The 26,406-nt window shown below is 43.2% G+C and overlaps 1 protein-coding gene across 6 annotated transcripts; it reads left to right on the top strand.

Annotated features, from left to right (window-relative positions):
• The first annotated feature begins 227 nt into the window (after window positions 1–227).
• Window positions 228–25,239, top strand: Cep95 (centrosomal protein 95). 6 transcript variants are annotated; one of them, XM_027427790.2, is made up of 21 exons: window positions 229–374; window positions 1,576–1,704; window positions 3,774–3,881; window positions 6,744–6,854; window positions 9,787–9,892; window positions 11,070–11,185; window positions 13,635–13,760; window positions 14,294–14,341; window positions 14,417–14,490; window positions 16,143–16,255; window positions 16,577–16,706; window positions 17,464–17,611; window positions 18,367–18,506; window positions 19,234–19,335; window positions 20,607–20,736; window positions 21,474–21,643; window positions 21,743–21,817; window positions 22,683–22,835; window positions 24,205–24,351; window positions 24,634–24,705; window positions 24,902–25,239. In XM_027427790.2, the coding sequence occupies exons 1-21, from the start codon at window positions 356–358 to the stop codon at window positions 25,091–25,093; spliced, it is 2,409 nt and encodes an 802-aa protein (XP_027283591.1). In that variant the 5' UTR covers window positions 229–355; the 3' UTR covers window positions 25,094–25,239. The 6 variants fall into 6 exon arrangements, with proteins under 6 accessions (XP_027283594.1, XP_027283591.1, XP_027283592.1 ...); XM_027427791.2 differs by having other exon boundaries at window positions 14,297–14,341; XM_027427788.2 differs by having other exon boundaries at window positions 14,294–14,490.
• The last annotated feature ends 1,167 nt before the right edge of the window (window positions 25,240–26,406 follow it).

Genomic DNA, 26,406 nt, shown 5'->3' on the forward strand with positions numbered 1-26,406 from the left:
CGGGGAGAGCGGCCGGGCTGCTGGGTGACCCGGCTGCCTGGCCGGCCGAGCTGAGAGCCCTCAAGCGGGATCGGGCCCGCGGGGAATGGTATCTAGAGCCCGCAAACCGCCGCCGAAGCGCGTGCCGCGAAAGGAAGTGCTTCTCCGATGACCAATCAGCGGCGAGAAGCCGTTTTAACGTCCCGCCCTCTTCCAGCCCTCCTTCCCGGCTCTCTGGTTCCTACCCCCTCCTCCCCGGCTCGGCCCCCCCGCCCCGCCCGGCCCGGCCCGGCCCTTGCAGGACACCGTCGCCAGCGCTCGCTCCCTCGCTCGCTCGCTCTCGTCTCGGAGTCCGGCCGCGACCTTTCTTGGCAGTATGGCCAGCTCAGAGGCTGGTGAGTCTCGGCCTGGAGCCCTAGTGTTTGCGCCCTGCGGCATCCAGCTGGCCGCGGGCCGACCCGAACCGTGTCTGGGCTTCTGGAGAGGCTCGTGACTGTCGCACAGTAGTGGCCATCGCGGGGGAGTGGGCGGGCGCCTCTGAATTTAGGGTCTAGTCGTGGAACGGACAATTGGGATGTGGCCGAGGGGTTCGGTTCGCTGGCGAGGCTGGGACACCCGCATCCTGTCTTTACAGAGCAGTAAAGGACCCTTCTCTGGGACATTAGACACAGGCTGTGTCTCCTCTTTTGCTTTGTAGGGACTAAGGCGGAATGTTCTTCTGTATTGATTTTTTTTTTTTTTTGAGGCATCGCACTCATAAGAGCTTTTGATGTCCTCTAGAGTAAACGGCTTTGTCTAATACTGCCTTTGAAAAGCCAATTGATTCGGTTGTCTAGGACGCCTTGCCTCCTCCCCAGGACAGCATACAAAATGGTTGTCATGGCTTGGTTCTAAAGTGCCTTGCCTTTAATAACCAATCATTTTAGGATACAGGTGTTTCAAGCTTTCGGATTATTGCTGAAACCCTTAAACTTGGTCTTGCACTATATAGGGGAGGGCAAGAACCGTTTTTTAAAAAATGGAGAACTTGAGCAGTATTAATGTGCTAGTTCAGAGCTAGCTCTGTGTTTGTGTTTTCCTCATATTTACCTCCTTATACAGCAAATACAATAAAAAGAAAACAATTGCATTAGTGTTGGTGTGGTCGTTATTCCAGTTTCTAATAGCCTCAATTAATCACTTGTTTGGGCACCAAGAGATCTTAACTTACACAAGATAATTGCATAAAACTATTGGGAATTTGGAGCCACCTAGGTCAGATTCAGGCAACTTCAGATTATCATTTACAACTATCTTAAAACATCCCTGCTCATCTATAAGTGTAACTAAAAACACCTTTATGTAAGTACTACAAAGATACTGGTAGATGGGATCTTAGCTTGCAAAAGTGAAAGTTGGACTGACACAATAGTTTTGACTGTGTAGAAGCTAGCACTGGAAGTCATCCCAGGAAATTAAGAACATCTTTTGAAAATTATTTTCCAGTTGAGTATTTGCAATTACATGACAAAAGCCCTTATCTTCTACAGTTTTTAATGTATATACTTTTTCTATTGCTATTGAAGACTGATTCCCCCCTCCCTTCTTCCCCAACAGAATGGGTACAAATGGCCAATAACCTTCTTTTTAAATGTCACATACACCTGAGGATACATGAACTTGAAGACTGTGATGCTAATGTTTTTATTGCGCTTTATCAGTCCATTTTGGGAGAAAAGGTACCAGGTAAGGGTACTGAAAAGTGAGAATAATTTTGTTTTTGTCTTGGGTCATGAATTTCCTTTGACATAGAATTTTGTTTTCCTTTCAACATCTTAGTTCTATCCAACTATGACACTAGTGGCTTTAATGAGTACATGATGGACCTCACCCACAATAACAGCTATGATGAGTTTGGCATTTGAGTTAATCCTCATCTAATCCAATCCTGTGTAATTCATTCATGCCTTTGAGAGTCATTTCTGTAACTACCTTCAATTCAAGGTTAAATATTTGAGTGGGGCCAGGCATTTGTGGCCCATGCCTTTGATCCCAGCACTCCGGAGGCAGAGGCAGGAGGATCTCTGTGAGTTTGAGGCCAGCCTGGTGCTAGGATTTTTGTTGTTGTTGTTGTTGTTTTTGAAACAGGGTTTCTCTGTGGCTTTGGAGGCTGTCCTGGAACTAGCTCTTGTAGACCAGGCTGGTCTCGAACTCACAGAGATCCGCCTGCCTCTGCCTCCCAAGTGCTGGGATTAAAGGCATGCACCACCAATGCCTGGCCTGTTGAGTCTTATTTAACTACTAATTATAGATGAGAATTAACATTACAGTGGGATATGCTGGACAGGCTGGTCTACATAATGAATTCCAGAGTTACATAAACCCTGTCTGGAAAAAAAAAATGCTGTCTAAACTTGGTTAACCTAATTTATTAAGAAGACAGCAAATGAATATGACTTACTGTGATTGCTCTTTTGGGTGTCCAATTACTGTGTGTCTTCCATTAGATATGGAAGATCCCTTATCCTTAGACAGTACAGGTTGCTATAAAATCAGTATCCTTTGCGCTCCCCACCATTAACTTGAATGAGTGTCTTCCACATTTTCTAGAGCAATGCTTTGACTTGTAGTAGCTTGATGTTAGTTTCAACTGTCTAGGGTTCGTGTTTTTGATGTTTTGTTTTGTTTTTTTTTAGACAGGGTTTCTCTGTGTAGCTCTGGCTGTCCTGGAACTTGATCTATAGACCAGGCTGGCCTGGAATTCAGAGATGCACCTGCTTTTTGCTGGGATTAAAGACTTGTGCCACTCCACCCAGAGGAGACACTTGCCTTGCTATTAAAATCTTTGCATATTCTCCTCCATACTTTAGCTTTTATGCCAGTTATACCCAGATAGGGCATATAAAAAACAACTACTTGAACACCTCCTGTGGTTGGTGTTCTGGTTTTGGTTTTGAGACATAGTATCACCTATAGCCTCAGATGACCCAGGACTTGCTTTGTAGACTAGGCTGTACTTTGTCGTTCCCCTGCCCTGCCCCCAAAGCTGGAATTAAAGGCATATGCCACCATACCTGGCTGATTTGGGATTTAGGGTTTTTTTGTTTTTTCCTTTGTTTTGTTTTGTTTTTTTTGAGACAGTGTTTCTCTGTATTGTTTTGGAACCTGATCTGAAACTCACTCTTGTAGACCAGGCTGGCCTTGAACTCACAGAGATCAGCCTGCCTCTGCCTTCCAAGTGCTGGGATTAAAGGCTTGAGCCACCAACGCCTGATGAGATTTAGTTTTTGCTTTACTTTGTCAAGGAAACAAGCCCATAGTTAGGGGTTTAAATATCTTTTTGTTTTGTTTTTGAGACAGGTCTTGTTATATAGACTAGTGTAGTTGCAAACTCATAATACAGCTACTATCTGTCCAGTGCTGAGCTTAGACATGTCATCATACCCAGCCTTACTGCTGTTACTAGACTCTCTTAATGCCTTGAATTTAAGGACTTCTGTTTATTCGTCTACATGGTGCTTCTATAGAGTATACTCATACATTGGGTGAAAAATATTTAAAGAGTATTGAAAAGTAAGTTCAATAAATGTCAACCAATAGAGACTCTAGTACATAGAGCTTAGGCTCTATAAATCCTGTTTTGAATTGTTTTTGTTATTAGTGGAGTTTATTCACAAACCTCGTCAGAGAGGTGTGTGTGTGTGTGTGTGTGTGTGTGTGTGTGTGTGTGTGTGTATGTATGTATGTATGTATTAATTACGTTACAACTTGGCCCCTTCAGCGATGTAAGATGATGTCACTTCCCTCCACCACAGACCTCATAGTTATCTCCAGGAGTCAAGAGGACGATGCCCACAATGTACAGTCGGTGATTGACTCACTGGCCTTGGATTACCTTCAGGTCAGCTTGTCTCACATAACAGGTTAGTATATACTTACCCATCAGATAATTACATAGTTTAATTAAATGGTAGAATCTTAGCTGTTGTTTAGCTAAGCCTGAACAGGAAAACTGTAACACTCAGCTACAACAATCAGTGTGCCTTCAGAGCCCTGGAAAACGGAACATTGAGTCTGTGCTAGCTCTGGGCTGGAAAGGTGTTGCAAGTATGTGTTGTTTGTATTTTGTTTTTTGTAGTAGTTGTTTGTTTGTTTTGTTGTTTTGAGACAGGGCTTTTCTGTGTGGCTCAAGCTGTTCTGGAATTCCTCTGCAGATCAAGCTGGTAGAGTTCCATCTACCTCTGCCTCCTGAGTGCTGGGAAAGGCAAGGTGGATCTCTTGAGTTTGAGGCCAGCCAGGTCTAAGGATTGAGTTCCAGGACAGCCAGAGCTACACAGAGAAATCCTTTCTCAAAAAAGAAAAAGAAAACAAAAGTGTGTACCACCATGCTTGTTATTTTAAATCGTGCCATGCTAAAAGAAACACCCAAATATCCACAGTGAGGGGCTGATTAAATTACAATAGCTCCTTACAGTGCTATGGGAAATGAGTGAGGATATTCTTTGTTGTTGTTTTGTGTGTATGTGTTTTTGGAGCCTGTCCTGGAACTCGCTCTGTAGACCAGGCTGGTCTCAGTCCGCCTGCCTCTGCCACCACCACCCGGCTACTTCAAAGTAATTTAATCACAAAAAAGGCTTTGACATTTCAAGGAGATAAATGTTTTATTCTGTTCTTTTGTTTTGTTTTTTTGGAGACAGGTTCTCCCTACCTAACTCTGGCTGTCCTGGAACTCAAGATGTAGACCAGTCTGGCCTCAAACTCACAGAGATCCGCTTGCCTCTGACTCCTAAGTGCTGGGATCAAAGGTGTGTGCCACTACTCCCTAAGGAGTTAACATAGGTCATTTATATTTCTTAATAAACTGACAAGAGCCATACACTGTATATTTTAATTCAGTTCTAGGTCAGTAATTGGTATTGATAACTTTGGAGATGATTAATTTGGAGGGGTAATTTTGGAGTTTCCTTGTTCTTGCAATGCAGTAGAATTACTTTATCATCTGAATAATGACAGTCACTGGTTGGTTTGTTTTAAGACTGCCTCACTGAGTAGCCTTGGTTGGCCTACAACTCACAGAGTTCTATCCCTAGAGATTGCATCCCTAATGCTGAGATTAAAGCTTTGTGTTACCACACCTAGCTCGTTTTTTGTTTTTTTAAAGACAGACTCTCCAACTGTAATCCGGTGTAAGGCCACTGGTTTCAGTAGTTAGCTCAGGCTGGCCTCAAACTCTTGGCAGTCCTCCCATCCCCATCTCCTTAGTGCTGGGCTTATAGGCCCAGGCTTCCATGAACAGCTTGATATTTGTGCCTTATAAACACACCTGCTTGTGAAGGTTTTTAGTATAGAGCTGCTCTGACAGCACAGCACATGAAAAGTCGCAGGTCTGCTTACCTCTTCAGGTGGACCGAAGAGCAGCCTTTTTACTGCTTATGTCTGTTTTCAAGCACTTTCCCCTAGCACGGAGAAGCTCTGTGCTCTGCTGGCAGTGCAGTTGCTGGGTTGACATCATGTGCTCCCCATCCTGGAAACAGAGAAGTCTGAGTATTACCTTGGGACACACATCTTTTAAGCCAGAAAAAAAACAAAGCACTTGAAAACATGATTTCTGGTTTGTTGTTTTAAAAATTAAAAAGCCTGTCAAACTTTGCCTGTTTTTACCAGCAGCAGAGGAAAAAATCAGATTTCTGATTTAGGTTTGTTTTATGTCATGGTCAAAGTAGATGGGCTAGATTCTCAAATAATAGATTTTGAGTCTGCCTTTGCTGTATTTTTTGAATGCCAGGCATAATTTCCCAACGGGCAGACAGTACAGGGAGATGAGTTTCATCCAGACTTGATGTTGACTAGAATCCATTTTGAATGACGTTAAACAAATTAGGCCTATTGCTTCAGCAGTCCGCTTCTCCAAGTTCCACCTTAACATTTATCCGTGGTCTCCTAGGCCAGATGCTGTGCTAGAGACCTTCCAAAGATGAACTTCCGGGAACCAGAGTAGGAATCAGTTGGCTGCCCCATAGGACAGACACTTAGCTGCTAGGAAAAGGAGCATGCCAGTGAGTGATTAAATACCACAGTCAGCCAGTGAATGGTGAAATACCACAGCCAGTGAGTGATTAAATACCACACTCAGCCAGTGAGTGATTAAATACCACACTCAGCCACTGAATGGTGAAATACCACTCAGCTCCCCAGCCCCTTGCTTCTTCAGATATAATCCAACAGCAGGAAAATTGCTTTTCCTTGATTAGCTTATACCTGTATTCTCAAACAGCATTCATGTATATTTCAAGGTTTATGAGGTGTTGCAGGCTTGCTTTTAGGCCACCAACCATCTCCCAAATAAAGACACAGTTGTGAATGCTCAGCCTTATCTTATGCTTGTCCCATTCTCTTTTTTTAACTTAAATTAACCCGTTTCTCTTCTATGTTTTGCCTTGGGCTTTTTACCTTTTCTTTCATTCTGTATGTCCTACTCCACTTCTGACTGGAGCTGCCTGGCTGGCTAGCCCCAGGTGTCTCCCTCTTTTTCTCCCTGGTTCTTTCCTTTCCTCACGAGCCTAGATTCCTCCTCCTACTTATTCTCTCTGTGGGCCAGCCCCACGTCTCCCTCTACTGCCTAGCTATTGGCTATTCAGCTTTTTATTAGACCCATCAGGTGCCTTAGGCAGGCAAGGTAAAACAAATGCAACACACCTTTACAAAGTTAAAGTAATATTCCACAACAATGAGGCTTTCTGATTTCCTTTTTAAATGTCTTAAAAATCTGTGTCTTCTGTGTTTAGGAGAAAACATAGTGAAAGGGGATAAGGAATCTATCAAGAATCTCCTAGAAATATTTGATGGATTGTTGGAGTATCTGACAGAACACATCAGTGAAGCATCTCACCCCAACAGTAAGTTTAAGGGTGGAAGCCAGCTTGCTTGTTGCTCTTAGGATGCCGAATCTCTAATAAAAAACAGCTGGTAAAAGTAATGATAAATTTCCAATTCTTTTGTTTTGAGTGGTTAGAAACTGTCCTTTACTACCATTATATTCTTTGCTAACTTGGATGTGGCTTTTAAATTACAACCGATCAATAAAGTTGAATTTCTAGTTGAATTATTTATTGTCCTATTACGTGAAATCTCTTTCTCCATGATTTCTTCTCAGAACTGCCATTGTGCATTGTAAGTGAGGATCTCACTGAGGTGTCAGCAGGGATGACTGGCACAACATCAGTCTTGAGCCTAAACTGGCATTTTGTGACAGCCTGAATATTTTTGATCTTACTCTTTGAACAACCCACACTTAACATGTGAAATTTCTTTAATGAAGATCAGTATTGCCTTACTTTTTTTTTTTCTTTTTTCTTTTTGGTTTTTTGAGACAGGGTTTCTCTATGTAGCTTTGGAGCCTATCCTGGCACTCACTCTGGAGACCAGGCTGGCTTCGGACTCACAGAGATCCACCTTCCTCTGCCTCCCGAGTGCTGGGATTAAAGGCGTGCACCACCAATGCCCAGCGATTTTTTTTTTTTAAGATTTATTTATTTATTATGTATACAGGGTTCTGTCTGCATGTATGCCTGCAGGCCAGAAGAAGGCACCAGATCTCATTACAGATGGTTGTGAGCCACCATGCAGTTGCTAGGAATTGAAACCTGGAAGAACAGCCAGTGCTCTTAAACTGAGCCATCTCTCCAGCCCCCTAAACTCACTTCTTACCTTTGATAAATTCTGTATCTAGGAACTAATGGGGGAATGTCCTTCTGTATATTGGTTGATGAATAAAACACTGATTGGCCAGTAGTCAGTCAGGAAGTATAGGCTGGGCTACAAGAGGAGGAGAATTCTGGGGAGAGGATGCAGAGAGAGGCTGCCAGAGAGATGTAGCCATATAGCTACTGGAAAGACAGGACTCTGGGCATTCTCTGGTAAGATAAGGCCATGTAGAAATACATAGATTAATAGCTATGGGTTAATAATTAAAAGCTAGCCAGTAAGAAGCCTGAGCCATAGGCCAAAACAGTTTATAATTAATATAAGTCTCTGTGTGTTAAGGGGCAGAAACTCTACTAAGAGATTGAGATTAATTAAAATGGTGAGAGCAGCCAGCTGATGGTGGCGTTTACCTTTAATCTGAGCACCCTGTGTTTGAGGCAGCCTGATCTACAGAGAGTTCCAGGACAGCCAGGGCTACACAGAGAAAAACCCTGTCTCTAAATAAATAAATAAATAGTAAGAGTGATCCCTGCAATTTAATGCTTGACTGAAGGGAGTAGGGATGATGAGTGCCTGGCTGATGAGGACAGTGGGGACTGCCTTAGTCACCGTTCTACTACTGTGAAGAGACACCATGACTGCAGCAACAGACTCTTATAAAAGAAAGCATTTAATTAGGGGCTTGCTTACAGTTTCAGAGGCTTGGTTCATTATTTCACGGCAGGAAGCATGGCAGCAAGCAAGAGTGGTGCTGGAGAAGTAGCTGAGAGAGACATCCTACTCCACAAGCAGAGAGAGAAAGAGGAGAGGAGATAGGGAAGAGAAACCTGGCTTGGCAGGGGATTTTGAAACCTCCAAGCCCACCTCCAGTGATACTTACTAGTCCTCCAACAAGGCACGCCTCCTAATCCTTTCTGATAGTGCCACTCCCTGGTGACTAAGCAAGCATTAAGATATAGGAACCAATGGGGCCATTCTTATTCAACCACCACAGGGATGGAGGCAGGAGAATAGAAGGGAAAGATTTTTATGTGAGTTCATGCTAATGGAAGGCTGAGGAATATTCCCAGGGGAACTTGGTAGTGAGTTGAGTTGTGGGTGGAGTTGGGCAGTTTTGAGTTTTTCTCTGTGACAACACCTTAATTAGGCAACATTTTCTAAGGTTTGAGTTTCACTTACACAGCTCCAGTGTGTGTGTATTTGGCAGTATTACCTGGAGCTGATTAGATTCTTCAAAGTTCCAGTTAACATTAACAGGAAACAAATGTCTCCTGTCACTGGGACCTAGCATTGCTTACCACTGAAGGAGGAGGGATTGGAAGGCAGACTCAGGGGTCTGTGTTGTTGATATTCTCTAAGCTTTTGGTTTATTTGTTTACTTTGAGGCAGAGCCTTGAGTAGCCAGGGGTGGCCTTCAACTCCTTAATCTCCCCCAGTTTGGGATTACAGGTATGTCCCACTACACCTGCCTCTCACCTTTCACAACCCAAAGGTTGTGAAAGTTATGTGGGAATAGCAAAGAGCAAATGCACTGAGTGACAAACCGTTTGCGATGTGCCTCCTGAGTGTGGAGGTTGACAAAAGGTCACTAGAGGCTTCACTCACCATCTCCTGGACTCATCCTGTGACTGGGGGAAGTGAATAGCAAAAGATGGAAGTTTTTATCCACGCCATGATGTGTCTCTCAGCCTCAGGCATGGTTGTCTTGGAACCTGAAATGTACCAGCACAATCGTGTCTTTGTGCTTACTTCCTTAATTCTGTCAGCTCTTTCTTACAGATGAAGAGGCGTGGGGTTGGGGAGACGATGCTCCATAGGTAAAAGCACTTGCAGCATAAGCTGAATCCCATCCCCAGAACCCACAGGGAGAGGAGAAACAGCTCCCAGGGTTGTCCTCTGTCCTGCACGCTCCCTACACACACAAGTGTGCACACAGTAATAATAGAGCATCTCCGTAACTGCGCCCCCCCCCCCCCCCAGCGTGAGAGCCCTGTGCTTGTTTCTTTGTCTTCCAGGAGACTCACTACAGGAGGTAGTTTGTTTTGGTGCTTTAACATTTTTTGCCCTGGCTCAGGACAGGCGGGGGATATCAACTTATTGTTTGTTTTTATCTTGTTTAAACAGGTGAAAATGAAAAGTACTTTAAAGACTCCTATAGAGAAGAACCTGTGGAAGAGCTGGAAAGTGTCAAGGAGTCCAAGTCACCATGGAAAAAAGTTTCTTTTGGGAGGTAGTTTGCATTTTATCAAACAAGTAGCACTCCCCATCATCTAAGATTAAGCCCAGTACACTCTAATTGTCCCCTCCAAAATCTAATGTGAACATTGTGCTAACTTCACTTTCTATCTTTCTGAGGGAGTTTTCAGAACCTTGAACACAAACTCACAGAGATCTGCCCACCTCTGTCTCCCAAGTGCTGGGATTAAAGGCGTGCACCACCAACGTCTGGCAACCCTGCCTCTTTTTTTAAGAGACAGTTCTACTGTGTGTACCGAGTTGGCCTTGAATTTACATTGTAGCATGGTGGCTGGCCTCTGACCTACAGCCATTCTCTTGCCCTTCCTCTCGTGCTACTTTTTGTTACCAAGCCCAATTCATGAAATTTTTGACTTTTTAATTATTAGATATAAAAACAAAACAAAAAGAGCAAAAGTGTAACTATTAGAGATTAAAAAAAAAACTTTTTTGAGACTCTTGTATCTCAGGCTGGCCTGGAACTTGGTGTGTAGTCAAGGATGGGCCACATTTAATTTATGATGTTCCTCCACTCTGCTTCCCAAGTACTGGGATTACAGGCCTGTGGCACTATGTCCAGTTCTAGTCTGTGCTAGGAATTGAACCCAGGGCTTTCTGTATGCTAGATAGGCAGTCCACCAAATGAACTCTCTACCCAGCCTTTAAAAATGTTTGCTGCACTGGTAGTGATTCACACCTTTAATCCCAGTACTTGGGAGGCAGAGGCAGGTGGATCTCTGTGAGTTCAAGGCCGGCCAGGTCTACAGAGAAAGTTCCAGGATAGCCAGGCCACACAGAGAAACCCTGTCTTGAAAAACCAAGATAATAATAATAATAATTTAAAAAAAAAAGGAGAGAGAGAATTTGCTGTAAAAGTAACATTTTGCCCAGATTCTCTAATCCTGTAGCCTTAGATTCACCAGTGTCTGTTGTCCTTTTAATCTTTGACACAGGAAACTGTTTCCACCTTGTGTAACACTGAAAACCAAATTGATAAGAGACAAAAAGTAATTTTCTTCCTTTCTGGGAATAAACCAAGGGTTTGCTGGGCTACATCAAAGGCTCTAGTCTTTGTACTAGGAATGAGCAGTCTGGATGCCTGTAAGCCCCTGGTCACTGTTTGAAACACTCTCTGTAGGCAAACAGGCCATAGTGAGAGAGACCTTTTTCAGGTGCTCCTTTTCATCTGATACTTTGGGGCCCACCTGGGATGAAGACGAAGCAGAATCCACGGGTGAAATTATAAGGCTTGGAGACACCGCACATACCTTTTCCATAAGAAGTCATGGTGAGTAGACAAACTTTCAGTATCAGTTGTCATTGGACTCACAAACACAAAAATGTAGTCACACAAGTTAAAGTTGAGATGAATAGAGCCCCAATTAAACATCTGCATCGAAGTCACAGAATAAATATCACCATTGCCCACTAAATATGACCTGGTACGGCTGTGTGAGATCATAGGCTCACGCAGTAAGTGCATTCAGAGCAGTCACAGAATCTGTGGGGCAAATTATATGGAAGATTATGGCTGCAGCTTTGAACTTAGTCACCTTTGGAGTACTCAATTACCATTTTCTGAACAGCTCCACTTTTCATGATTTGAAGGGACAAGGTCATGCTCGTAGTACTAATGTCTCAGCCACAGGTCTAACAATGCATTGCTTGTGTGGGCTGCAGCTGTGCGCCCCACTGGGCCCCACTGGACTCTTCTCCCCCTATCCTCCCTCCTAGTCTATCTTAGTTGGTGCTTTTCTCTGCCACCACATTGTTCCATCTGTCCTGTCCCTGGCATGCTTGTGTCCAGTGCCCAGCCTCATCCCCCTGAGTCAGCTCTAAGCAGTGTTCATGGGGTGGCCTTTTCTGTATTTTTATAACACCATTCACACACTGCATGGAAAATTACAGTCTGTTAGGAACTCCAAGTTCCTGGGAAAGTAGCCAGGTCACACTCACCCATCAGGTGCTGATTCAGTGTCTTCCCTGTGCTGGGCACTAGTGATGAGTAGGAATAGAACAGCCACAGAGCCTGCCTTCAAGGCACTGACAGTCTGTGTGTCAAGATAAATTGGTGAAATTTATAGCAAAATTATATCTTAGCCTGTCAGAACCTGGCAAAATAAGTATGTTTTTTAATGGAAGGATGAAAGGTTATTGTAGAAATAGGTAGAATAAATTGATATTCAAGAGGTCTTCACTCTTACAGCTGTGGGCTTTGTGACTTTTGGACAAGGCTCTTTTCCGAGCCTTGTTTGGTTTTGTCAGCATGAATGAGGGAATTGGACTGCAGTCCCTGTCAGTATTAATACTCTGATCCCAAAGAGTCATATTTGAAGGAACAGCAGCAGACCAAAGGGTGGGGGTCTAGAATGGTTTCTCTGGTCTCAAATGCCATGGGAAATGTACAGCTGAAAACCTGACTCATTTTGAGCACTGGCAATGCTACAAGTGGAAAATGTCAGTCTGGGGCCAGCCAGATGGTCATCCAATAGTGGCTCCTTGCTACCAAGCCTGACTGTCCAAGTCCTATCCCAAGGACCCACAGAGTTAGGACAGAGCTCACAAGTTATCTTCTGATCTTCATTTGTACACCTTGGTGCTCTATGCACAAAAATGAATAAAATACAAAAAGTTACAGAGTTGCAGAGGTACTATGTTCATATTTTATTGTATTCTGTGCTGGCTAGTTGATATCAATTTGGCACAAGCTATAGTTATCAGAGAGGAGGAAGCCTCTTAATTAGTGATTGATGGGGGAGGACCCAGCCCATTTTGAGTGGAGCCACACCTGGGCTGGTGGTCCTGAGCTCTATAAGAAAGCAGGCTGAGCAAGCCATGAGAGCCCCAAGCCTAACCGTGAGTAAGCAGTACCCCTCCATCAGCTCCTGCCCCAGGTTCCTGCCTTTACAGCTTTTGATGCTGAACTGTTCTATGGAACTGTGAAATAAACTCTTCCTCCCCAACTTGCTTTCGGTGTTTCATCACTGCAATGGTAATCCTAAATGAGAGATAAACATACATAAAATTCTCAAGAATAAAAGAAAACTGGCCAGGGGTAGTGGTATACACCTTTAATCCCAGCACTTAGGAGGCTGAGACAGGAGGATTTCTGTGAGTTAGAGACCAGCCTGGTCTACATAATGAGTTCCAGGACAGCAAAAGTAATCCCCCCGCCCCCCCAGACAGGGTTTCTCTGTGTAACTTTGTTGACCAGGTTGGCTTCAAACTCAGAGATCCGCCTGCTTCTGCCTCCCAAGTGCTGGGATTAAAGGCGTGTGCCACTACCACCTAGCATGGGAAAACTTTTAAACTAAAATTTTGATTAAGACTTAAAGAGCAAGAATAAAAAGAAAAAGAAAGGCCTAGCTATATGTTTGGGTTTCGTGTGACTAATGGGCAGCTTCCTTTTATCTTAAGATGTCAGCTGTCATTCATTTTCATGGACATGTAACTTAGTCTTCAGTTTCTGAGCCCTAAGTCTTAGGTAATTGTACTGGCCATAACCCTGCCTTCATACAGCAGCACCTATTTCTCTACAGCAGAGAAATGCAACACTGGTAAAGCCACACTCGGGCTGTGGAGAACTGCCTCTTACTGTGTGATAGTTGTTAAAGGTAACTGGTATCATGAGCAGTTGGGACAAATATCCTTTGAACACGGTGTTCCTATTGGCTCGTAGTATATTTAGCAAACTACTTGATAGTTTTAAACTTCAGCTTTAAGACCCTCTTTCCTAGGTGCTCAAAATTCCATGGACATGCAGTCTAGCAAAGTTTTAGCTTCACCAGGCACTAAACCATATGAGGAAGTGTGGAACCCCATCTCATTGAGTTTTCCATCTAAGAACGGAATGACTTTTGAAGGTGAGTTGTGGACTTTTAGGTCCTTACACTACTGTAGCAGTGTGTGTAGACGCTGCAGTGCCAGTCCGTAGGCTGGAGGGCAGCTGGGTAGAAGTTCGGGGTCTCTTTCCACTGTACGTTCTGGGGACGGACCTTAGGTCATCTGAACTGGCAGCAAGCACCTTTGCCTGCTGAACCATCTTGCCAGCCCAAGTGCTATGTTTTAATTAAATTAAAATATATTTCTAAACTGAGCCTGGTGGCTAATGCCTATAATCCCAGAACATGGGAAGCTGAGGCAGGTGGATTGCTGTGCAAAGTTTGAGGATATAGAGTGAATTCTAGGACAGTAAGGCTATTGTAGAATGAGACCTTATTTCAAAAACAAAACAAATTATATAGTCATTCTTGACCTGGGGCTATAGCTCAGTGGAACACATGAGGCCCTGGGTTCCATCCCCAGCATCCCACACACAAATTCCCTTAGTATGTGTGTATGTAAACTCATTTATTTTCAAGGATTCCATTGTGAGATACACTGTCATTTCTTTTAGCAGCAGAAACCCCTTCTCTGAGTATGGTTACAAGTGCCAGGAAATTAGGTGAGCCAATCAGAGCTGCCATTCCCTTACATCCTCCCTACCATCCTTCTGAGTCTCGAGCACCTTGTCCCATAGGGAAGGAATACCTCCGTTCAAGTCACCACTACTCGCCTGCTGTGACTTCCGGAGAGCATTCAGCACTTTATGTGGTAAGTGGAAAGGTCTTGTAATTGGCTAGAAGCCCATGTATTACTTACTTCTGCTGTTGATGATTGAACCCAGAGCCTTGTATATGCTGAGCTCACACATTCCCACTGATCTATACCCTCAGTCCCAGAAGTCCATCTACCTAAAGAAGACTCCATAGAGTGGTTGTCAGTATATTAATTAATGATACATACCTGACATCATAGCACTTTGGAAGCTAAGAGTAGGATCATTGAGAATCTGAGGCCAGGCTGGGCTACAGAGTGAGACCCTCTCAAAAAATAAAAATTAGTTTTTGGTTTTTTGTTCTGTTTTGGCTGTCCTGGAACTCACGCTGTAGACCAGGCTGGCCTCAAACTCACAAGAGATCTGCCTGCCTCTGCCTCCCAAGTGCTGGGACTAAAGATGCATCTTACTTGAAATTGATCTCAGAAGGCTGGGGATTTATCTTAATTGGTAGAGTACCTGCCTAGAAAACACAAATCTCCAACACTGTGTAAACCCTCTGTGGTGGTGCATGCCTTTAATCTCCAGAGAGTACAGGCAAAAAGACTAGAAATTCACATTTATCCTCAGCTACAAGAAACCCTGTCTTAAAAAATAATAATACTGTTGGGGCTGGAGAGATGGGACAGTGGTTAAGAGCACGGGCTGCTCTTCCAGCGAACTCAGGTTTGATTCCCAGCAACCACATAGCAGCTCACATCCATCTGTAACTCCAGACCCAGGGGTTCGGAAACCCTCTTCTGACTTTCAAGGGCACCTACACATGTGTTGCACAGACATACACTCTGGCAAAATACACAAAATAAAATAATTTTTTTTTAAGATTTTTTTTATTTATTATGTATACAATGTTCTGCCTGCATGTATGCCTGCAGGCCAGAAGAGGGCATCAGATCTCATTATAGATGGTTGTGAGCCACCATGTGGTTGCTGGGAATTGAACTCAGGACCTCTGGAAGAACAGTCAGTGCTCTTAACCTCTGAGCCATCTCTCCAGCCCCCTAAAATAATTCTTAAAAGAAAAAAAGTTGACTTGTGTGACTCCCTACAGGCTCTTCTCCTAGGCAGAGACAAGAGTAACCAATTTAAGAGAGAGAAATGAAATGGAATTATTGCAGATCTCAAATATCAAATGAGTGCTGCTTTACCACAGCTGTGGTGATACAGGCATGCGGTCCCAGCCCTTGAGACTGAGAGAACAGTGTAGTGAGTGTGAAGCCAGTCTGGGTTACTTAGTGAGTTCAGACCAGATATGATACTGTCTCTCCAAAGAAAAACCCAAATAAATATTTTCTAGATAGTTCCTTCTAAGGTTAAGAAATAAACTATTAAAAATATTGCCAGGTGGTGGTGGTGCACACCTTTAATCCCAGCACTCGGGAGGCAGAGGCAGATGGATCTCTGTAGTTCGAAGCCAGCCTGGTCTACAGAGCAAGTTCCAGGACAGCCAAGACTGTTACACAGAGAAACCCTGTCTCGAAAGCCAAAAACAAAAGAAAAATGCTAAGCCTTTATGTTTTGGAGGTTTGCACCTTTGTTTTGAGTGTTTCTGGACAGTTTCTGTTGCCTTCCAGGTGCTTATGTGGCAAGCACTTTACTGGCTGAGCAATCTCCTCAGTGTCTCAAACCACCTTTCCTGTTTAAATAGGAACCAGATGATAAAGTTGTCTTAACTTCCATGTTATCTAAAGATGATGAACAGGAAACATGTCTAGCTCCGACTCAAAGCCCCAGGACAAGGAGGCTTCCTAAAGGGAAAAGGTAACTGCTGTGGGCTTCGTGCTTACTGTCTGTTGTAAAGGGATCTGAAAAGTGAAGGGGCTGGTGAGACAAGGGTGCTTGCTGCCCAAGCTTGGTGACTCGAGATTGATCCTTGGAACCCATGTCAAGGTAGATGGAAGCAAGTCCATGGCAAGTCATACCCCCCCCCTCCATAATAAATATTTTCTTTAAAAATAAGAGTATACTGGTTCTCAAATGATAAATTTGTAAAGTATGCAATATTTGTTAAAGCATGCATCAGTCATTTTGAAATGAGTAGTATGCACTTGGCACTAATTATCATTGGCCACTTTATTACAGAAATGAAAATAGAGCTGTGGCCTCCTCAGAGTATCGGCCTTGCCCTCAGAAGGCCAGGAAGTGGCTAACAGAAGAAGAATTGCATGCAGTATCAGAGAAACTCAATCAGCGGCTCTCTGAACTAGACTGGGCAAGTCTCGGCTTTTAATCTTGGTTGAGATTTCTGTGGCTAGTCTTTTCGTGGAAGACACTCAGTGAAATGTACGCTTAGGTATTGGGGGGTGAGTTGTGTGCTGGGTATTGTTAAAAAGGTTCCATCAGTGGAGCAGAAGGACACAAATAGGGGCTTCTCACCTTTCTTATATAACCAAATATGGCATATATTTTATTGAATTTTGATGAAAATGGAATCACTTAAGGTAATTATGTTAAACCCTTCATCGTTAGATGATCTATCTATGCATACCTTTGTATGAAAACATGTAGTATAATATTAGATCAAAGGTTCTCAAATAGTGGGATTACAACATTAAATGATGTGTTAAACTTGTGACTTTCTATGAAACTGAGTGGTCTATAGCACTGATAGCCACTTTTTTTTTTTTTTTTTTTTTTTTTTTGGAGACAGAGTCTCACTGTGTAGCCCTAGATGGTCTAGAACGTTCTACATAGGTCAGGCCTTGAACTTTCTGTAATTCTCCTGCCTGGTGTGTCTACCCATGCTTTAAATGTTAACTACAGAGCACTGAGGAGACCGAGGCACAGTGAAATCCTATCTCAAAATAAAGTAAATGAAATCAAAGCTGTAGGTATATAAGACTATGTGCATAAGTATCCAAAGGCTTTTGGTATAAGTGGCTGTCAAAGACAGCTTTCAGAAGGGCTGCTCTCTACCACTTTATTTCCTGCTGAAGCCAAGCACAGATACTGACAGGGTTTCTCCATAGATGTTAAAAAATGCCCTGGGCAACCGAGCAGCAGATAGGACTGACGGTGAGACTGGAGATGAAGAGGTGCACGGTGGAAATGAGGAGGAGCTGCTGTCACAGAACAGTGACAGCATCATGGAGTGCGGACCAAAGAAGCCCAGGCCAGGTACTCACCAGAGAGGCCCAGAGTCAGTGTCCATGGTAATGTTTCAGGTAGTTCCAGGTGTTAATGGCAGCTTCCTTTTATATAAGGAGCAAAAATAATAGCAAGCTCAAGTTGGTATTCTTACTGATATTTCTGTACTGTTACAGTTTATATATTTTCTATATATACACTGTTTTCTTCTGAAACTTTACATTAACACTATATATCCTGCCGACTTGCTTTATCTGTTAACAGAAATGTTTGATGTTTAAGATCGAGTTCATTCGTTTGAGCTGCTCTATAGCTGAATCCAGCGTGCCATTAGCATAACCGTGCTCTGGCCCCTTAGAGGGTGCAGTGTCAGCCATGTTAGCATGCTATAAGCTGTGTGTATGCGTTCACATTCCATCCTCAGGGCCCACAGCCCATGCTACTTCCTCACAGCCAAGGGCATTACTTTCCATAGAACCTTACACATGTGTGTATTCCTTGTGCTGAACCAACCCTGGCTGGCCACTGAGCTAGAGACACGCTCTGTCACAGTCAGCTTCTTTCTGTGTGTTGGGGAGACAGCAAGCATGCTCCCTCCCCCATCCCTAACAGTCCGTTTGCTTGGTATGACTAAACACACAACTACATATGAAGAGAGAACACATTTAGCACATTAGCTTGTCATTCTTATTTTCTTTAGATTTAGTAAGAACCAATTGTTCAGTTTCCAGCTTAACATTTCTGACTGCCAGGAACTAATGGCAGATGGCTTTTTTGTGTTGCAGGATTTTTCATGTCCAGAAAGTCACCTTACAGGTCCCATTCACTGTCACCATCTTCAGTAAACAAACATAGACAATTAGAGAAAGAGCACAAAACGCAGCACAAGTCTAAAGGACCAGGCTCACGTCGATTACAAGCAGAGGTACGCCCTCATTCCTTGATGACAGCTGGGCAGCAGGCCAGTACCATTTCCCCTCAGTTGGACACTACAGTGAGCATGAATGCATGGCAGAGGATTATGTAAACTAGTGCATGTAATATAGTATATGTCCCCATTAGAGATAGTCACTAAATCATCAAAAAATAACCTGGTTAGTGTTCAGTGGATGAAGACAGACAATGTCGGTGTGGCCTGGTATTTTCAGAAAGAAGTCATAGGTAGAGACACTGTGGGAAGAGAAAGTTGCTCCTAAAAGAGGTGGCAGGGAACTCAGCTTTTAAGAGGACCCAGATAGGATTCCCAGCATCCACACGCAGCTCACAACTATCTGTAACTCCAGTTCCAGTAGATCTGACAACCTCTTCTGGCGTCCATAGGCAACAGGAGCTTGGCCCATTGCTTAGTTGTGGGTTTCTGCATCTGCTGAATTTGGTTTTTTTTTTGTTTGTTTGTTTTGTTTTTTGGTTTTTTAAGACGGGGGTTTCTCTGTGGCTTTGGAGGCTGTCCTGGAACTAGCTCTTGTAGACCAGGCTGGTCTCGAACTCACAGAGATCCGCCTGCCTCTGCCTCCCGAGTGCTGGGATTAAAGGTGTGCGCCACCAACACCCGGCTGAACTTGGTATTTTTACAATAGGAATCTAGATTAATTTTTTCCTTCCTTTATATTTGCACATTTCTGACAACTGTTATATGTCCTTATTCTTCCTAGGCATTAACTGAAGCATTTGAACGGGAACTAAGAAAAAATAAAGTTCAAGAGAACATTGGACTTCGAGGGATAAGTGATGAGGAGGCGTCGGCAGAGGAAACAGTGGGTAAAAATCTGCAGCTCTAATAATTGCAGATAGTCAAAAGTACAGAGATGACCTTTTTAAAGGAACAGGGGCCCAGCATGGCCCGAGCTGTTTAGCTCTAGAAAAGGGCAGGATTTCCTTAGACCCACGGAGTAGTCAGGTTGCTCAGATACAGGAAAAAATGGTTCCAAAGAGGACTAGTGATTTTCCTTCTGCCTCAGTTTTGTTTGGCCTTAAAGGTTCATGCATACTACTTTGTATAGGGTTAAAATAGGATCTAGGTGACAAAGAGGAGGCAGGGGAGACAGGATTCTAGACACTGTACCTAACAGTGAGAAACCCACGTCTTTGCTTCCTGCTCTTCAAAAGATGGTTCCCAACTGGGTGTGGAGGTACTCACCCTTCATCCCAGCATTGGGAGACAGAAGCAGGAGGATCCCTGTGATTTGAGGCCAGCCGGGTCTACATAGTGAATTCCAGGACAAATGGGACTATATAGACCCTGTCTCAAAAAAACAAAACAAACAAACAAACAAACAAAAAAACCCAGTGGTTTCTGAAGTACATGAGAGCAACCGGAATGCTGATGCTGATACCTAATGAAAGCTGGGCAGAAGTACAGTAGACTTAAACATACTGCGTAATTGCTTGAGGTTTTTTTTTTTTTTTAGATACTCATTTATTTTTTTATATACATTGGGGTTTTGCCTGCATGTGTATGTCTGTGTAAGAGTGTCAGGAAGTGTGGAGCTGGAGAGATGGCTCAGAGGTTAAGAGCACCGACCGCTCTTCCAGAGGTCCTGAGTTCAATTCCCAGCAACTACATGGTGGCTCACAACCTTCCGTTAAGAGATCTGGTGCCCTCTTCTGGTGTGCAGATATACATGGAAACAGAATGTTGTATACATAAGAAATAAAATCTTTAAAAAAAAAGTGTCAGGAAGTCAGTTGTGAGCTGCTATGTGGTGCTGGGAATTGAACTCGGGTCCTCTGGAAGAACAATCAGTGCTCTTAACCTCTGAGCCATTTCTCCAGCCCCTTGAGTTTTTAATACATGGAGAAAAGGTTGTCAAAGAAAGTAGCAGGTGAAAATTTCAATAGCAGTTGTTATTTAGGGTTTGGGACTGTGGTTACTAAAACTGGGGGGAAAGCCAGTTTGTGGGTAGAGAGAAAAAGATTAAGAAGGTGGTTGGATAAAGTTAGCCATTTTGTCAGAATATTTTTGAGGTGAATAATAAAGTGTTTTCAGGCCCCTTTCTTATGCTGTCCTTTTTCATCTGCCTTTAAGGAAAAAGCATACAGAGAGGTCATTCCTAAAGGAACTCCAAAACAGAGTCAGATCCAGAGGATTTACTCCAGAAAAACTGCAGCTCCAAGTCCAAAAGGTGGTTCCCTGAAGTCGAGCAAGGCAGCTATGAGTAAGCCTCCACTGTCCTTCATGGCAGCTGCAGCCTTTGGATGTGACTAGTGCATTTCAGGGACTGCTGGGATGGACATCCACCAGTTAGCTGCAGGGAGATGCTACTAGTATTACTGCCATACGGCTGGGTTTTTCTGTAACCAGAACCAAACTCCTAAATGAGGTGCCTTATGGAGTCACCTATGGACACCAAAAGAATTGCCAGGGCACTCTCTGTGGCTCCAGTGGGAGCCTCTCTCTTCACTCATTTTAGTCACCTTTTTTTTTTTTTTTTTTTTTTCTTTTTTGGTTACTGTGTGTGTTTCTGGGAAGTTGGGAGAAGGCAAGCAGATGGCCGGCACAGCCTCCATAGGATGACAGTTGGTGCTGCTGAGTTAGGGCTGTGCTACAAGGAAACAAGGTCAGGTGAAATGCCAGGCCTCCAACTATGTTCCATTAGGGGACTTTTTCTTCTAACCATATGCCTACCAGGAAGTGGAGTGTCTTCCCGTTTTCACACACAGGACGAATCTGCCCACAGGCCCCGAGGCTCCTAAGGAGTTAGGATGGATTTTTCAGGGTTAAGGTTGGAACTACAGACTTTTCATCCTCGGCAGGGATGCAGAAGTACCCAGGACACTCCAGGTGGTTCTTTTAGGACCAGCACCTGAGAGTAGCTCAGTCTTGCAGGCAGGTGGGGATGAGAGTTCTTCTAGCAAGTTGGTTAGATTAACAGCATCTCCCATTATCTCACAGTGAAAGTGAATGAATGTAGCCTTCTGCCCCTGATGCTGGAGCAGTTTCCATTTCTCTATGTCTCTGACCCAACACTGACCAAAATGTGGAAGCAGCAAATAGCACAGATTGAACAACTCAAAAGAGAAGCACAGAGAGAAAACAGATCAAAGAAGAAACTCCAGGATGAAGTAAGCTACTGTCCGTTTGGAGCATAAACACATGAATACACCCTGGGACAACATGTCCTTGAGCAGCATTATTAACCTTGCTTTGTGTTCACCTTAAAGATAGAAGAAGCCCTGAGAAGACATGACCTCCTTACTACCCTTGTCAAGAAAGAATATGAACATAACAAGAGATTGGTATGTCAAGAACAAACTGGGCAGTGTGATTTTTCTTTCTTTATACTAACTAGGCAACAGAACTCTAGCACTTGTCTGTGGGAGTATCCAGGGCTTTAACTCAAGACTGAAGATGGGCAAGATGCATGCCACATTCCACAGACACAGCACTGAAAACACACCCACCAGTTGCTGCCAAACTTTTTTTATCCTGGCCATCTGGCTGCTTTTCACTTCTTTATAGTAACAAATTAGAGATGGTGTTTTCTGAGTGGAGAAACTTAGGTTTTCAAATGTAATGTGACTTGCCTGGCTTTCTCTCTGATAAGCAAAAGGCACGGTTGAGATTTTATTCTGTTTCTGTCTGTACCTCCATAGTCCATCTAGGGCTTAGGAATTGTAGCTTAGTGCTCTTTGGTCTCCTGTCTTCTTAGATCCCAGGTAGAGAGCCACTTTATTATAATTTGGATTAGAAATTATTCTTAACATTGCCCCCAGAATGGAAATGGCAGAGGTCTCTGCCAGATGAAAAAATTTTAAGATCTTTAGTTGATTGGGCTAAGTCATGGAAATGTTAATTTTGAAAAGTCATCTCTAAAACTGCCTGTGGGTCTTCACAATGGGTCAGAAGATCTGGCGTGACGGAGACAAAAGACAAAAGCACCCTTGGCTCAGTGAGGGCCTGTTGACTCTGCACACTGGGACCTGTCATTGCTGCTCTTCAGATTGAGGTGATGAAGCTCTGAAAGCTGAATAACTTGTGTGGGCTAGTGGTCTTTCCTGCATGCCCAGCTTGCAGATGGAAGACATTTGTGATGGGAGGTTGAGGGGATAGAAATGGATGCTCTAGATTGCCTTCTGCTTGTCTTATTCCCCTCTTCCCTAGCAAGACTTCAAGGACCGAATTCATAGACAAAGGTTGACGAAATCAAAGATAAAAGAAAATCGTCAGCAAATTGTTCGTGCCCGAAAATACTATGATGATTACAGAGTTCAGTTATGTGCAAAGATGATGAGGATGAGAACCCGGGAAGAAATGGTTTGTCTGTCTTACCTTTCCGTCTGTTGTCTAGCTCTAAGGTGAACTTGGTGTTATGTTTCAGAAGCAGGCAGCAGGACTTGTTTGACCATGCAGCACCGCCCAGCTATGCATCGCACCTACTTAGTCTTCATGACCCTCCTCACATGCAGCCTTAATCCCAAGTATAGTGCCCTAGGGGTTTGGAAGCACAATGCAGACGACAGGAAATAAGGTGTGCTGCATGATACAGGACATACAAGGAATAGCTATGCTGTGAGCTGTCCCCACAAGATACACTGAATATCCCATTCTAATTAGTGTTTGGAGACCCCAAATTACTGGCAAATTTTATTTCTACAGTAAAACTTGATCATGGTTAAACTAGATTAAATATAGACCAAATTTTTCTTGAGGAAGATACTGCTGTGGCTTGGGGAGGTTAAGTAACTTGCCTAAGGTAATGAATGTATGGCTGTCAGCAGTAGCTTTTTATCGAGACTTCTTCCTTATGAAGGGAAGACAACTAGTATGTCCAAACGTCTTCAACAGTAGTTTTACAGTGGCTGCTCAAGTCTGACCTTCAACCAAGTACTTACTGAGGTGCAGAAGCATTTGTGTCCATCAAGCCTTACACACAGTGGATGCTTGGGAATTCTTTTCTGAAAGCAGTAAAGAATCTTGGTGGGAAGTACAAATTAAAATCACAACACATACCACTCACACACACTAAGATGGCTAAAATAAGAGAAGAACTGGTGAAGACAGGGAAAAGATGGAACACTCATGCAGGGCTGGTGGGGTTGTATGATGGATGGTGTGATTGCTTTTGGAAAGTCTGGCAGTACTTCTAAAATGTGTGTGTGTGTGTGTGTGTGTGTATGTATGTATGTATGTATGTATGGATGTATATCCATATCCACATAGCAACCAAGACTGTAACAGTTAAAAAGGGTCATTGTCTGTCAGCTCAAGAATCTGTGAGCACAATTTATATTCACAGAGTGACAAAAAGTGACACAACTAATATGTCTATAAGGAATCTGACTTTCAAAGCATGCCAGGTTAATTTAAGGCTGTGTCTAGAATAGGCAAATCCACAGAAAAAGAAGGGGAGAATACAAGTAGTGCTGACAACTGTGGAGTTTCACGTCTGAGGTGACGGGAGTATTTGGAACTAGTGTTGGTTACACAATTCTGAGTCTACTAAAACCTACTTGTGATGTGTATATGTTTTAAGAGAGTTAATTTTCTGTATGTGAATAATGAGTAAAGCTGTGATTTTGGAAAAGCCCTTGTGAAATGCAATTAGTATATACCTCTAGTTACACAACATCATCATATTCCTCAGTGAAAAGTGCAGTCTAATTAATGATTAAATAACCAACAGATCTTTAAGAAACTATTTGAAGAAGGTTTACAAATTCAGAAGCAAAGACTACGAGACTTAAGAAACTACGCCAAAGAGAAACGTAATGAAGAAAAGAGACAGCACCAGAATGAACTGTACTCAATGGAAAACTACTATAAGGACCAGGTGGGCTTGCTGCTGCCCCCATTAGTGTGCTTGATCCCAGCCACCTATTATCAGGTTGGCTTAGTTCATTGCTGGTTAATATGCAAATTAGCACAGAGCTTTGCAGCACCCTACGGGCTATACTGATCATTTATTTGTAAGGCAAATTTAAGATGAAATAAGCTAGTCCCTGGCAACAGTACACAATGTGTGCTGTCCTATTTCTATTAAAATTTAAGATGGAGTATATTAAGAATAATTGCACTGTGATGGTTTATTTTTTTGTTTTTTTCTTTCCTACAGTTTTCATTGCTGGCAGAAGCCATATCACAGGAGCGTCAGGAACTCAAAGCAAGAGAGAAATCTCAGGCTCAGGTAATAATTAGCAGGACAGGAATTAGGGACTACTCCTAAAAGGAAATAGAAAATGCTACTGTAACTTTAAAAGAATGGGAAGAATATGAGTAAGAGAATCCATCTCTGCTCTAATATACCTGCTCTGGTTTTGGAGGAGCCTGCACAGGTGGGTGGCGAGTCTTGAGCTGCAGACTGACATGAGCACTTGTTTCAGACATTACATAAGGTGAAGAGGGAGCTGAGAGCCAAGATGGAGAAGGAGATCCAGCAACTGCAGTACATAATAACCCAGAATGACGACGATGCTTTCTTCCGGGAACTAGAAGCAGAGCGTTTCAAAGCTCGGCTGCAGCTGGCTTCCTTCCAGTACAGTAAAAATCCTTTTCCAAGAGGCCAGGCGTCATAGGTGAAGTTTCTAGAGACCTTAATAATATGGGCTGAGCTAGACCTGGGCCAGTAAACTGTCTAAACCACAATTATTTTTACATGCTTTATCTATGTATTCATGCCAAAACTTATTTTTTTAATAAAAACTATTTTTCTTAAAGCTTACTGCTTTTGAATTTATAACCTAAAACCTGAGAAAAGGGAATAAATATACATTTTATGCTAAAGCAGTTACCAAGTCTTGCCAGCCCACTCCTGAAGCCTCTGATGGAGGTCAACACAAGCTGTTGGCTGCTAAGAAAAACATCAGAACCAAGGACAGCACCCAACAGACTGGAGTTCTGTAGCCTGAAGTGCTTGCTCATCTGCCATGGTGGGAGCTGACTTCTATTTCCCTAGCCTCATCTACTTCCTGGCAGAAGAGGGTAGTCTCCACTCAGAAATGACTAGCTTCACACTTGGCAGTGAGTTGTATGGTGACTCTGTGCACGGGCTGGCGATAAACTGGGTGTAGCAGTGCGTGCCTTTAATCTCAGCACAAACAAAAGCCACTGAACTGATCATCTGAAGCCTTCACCTAGCCTAGCACACTGGAAAATTACAGAATTTGATGAGAAGAGCAAGTCATATTTAGGAAAGATTCTTTTCCTAACTACTGAAATTCAGGCTAGCTTCAAACCTTTCAACCCTCCAGTAGTTTCCTGAGTGCTGGAGTTATTACCTTTTAATTAAATTTTAACTTTAAAATGGTTTGTCCAGTTACAGTTAAAGCATTAACATAAGACAACCCTTCTGTGTGATAACCTCACTTATCCTGTAACTAGTCTCCTGGCCTCCTGTGTTATCCTGCTGTGTCTATCTGGGATAGAAAACCCCAAACATGGGCACATGTTTAACCCTCTGTCACAAGTAATAGGTGAGCGAACTACTGGTTACCACAAAGCAGAACTACTTTCAAAAGAAGCAGTCAAATCAAACTGGTTTGACTCATATACTATTGAATAGCAAAAATCTTTTACATACTAGCATTTGTTTTCAATAAAGCCTATTAAAAGCAAGGTAAAGCTGAATGTGAATAGTACAGCATGTTCATCTGCTGGGGAGACATGAACAAGTATTTCTTTACCTCAGGAGACTGGCAACAAAGAAACAATTCGACCCAAATCTAATTTGCTATTTACAGGAGCATGCTACTGAAAAGCCCTCCAGATGGGTTTTGACATGACAGTAGTATCACTGGGGTGCAGTTCCCCTCAGAAACAGTCTCTCCACCTTTATTCCTTTTTTTCCCCCTTTAAGACTGCATGATCGGGCTGGAGAGATGGCTTAGAG

Source organism: Cricetulus griseus, chromosome 7 (assembly GCF_003668045.3).
Source record: "Cricetulus griseus strain 17A/GY chromosome 7, alternate assembly CriGri-PICRH-1.0, whole genome shotgun sequence".
Classification (NCBI taxonomy): domain Eukaryota; kingdom Metazoa; phylum Chordata; class Mammalia; order Rodentia; family Cricetidae; genus Cricetulus; species Cricetulus griseus.

Excerpts from the sequence above, each read along its gene's own strand:
- Cep95 (XM_027427788.2), top strand. Across the intron at positions 14,491-16,142 it reads AGCATTCAGCACTTTATGTG|GAACCAGATGATAAAGTTGT; the intron begins GTAAGTGGAAAG and ends CTGTTTAAATAG. Across the intron at positions 24,352-24,633 it reads AAAACTACTATAAGGACCAG|TTTTCATTGCTGGCAGAAGC; the intron begins GTGGGCTTGCTG and ends TCTTTCCTACAG.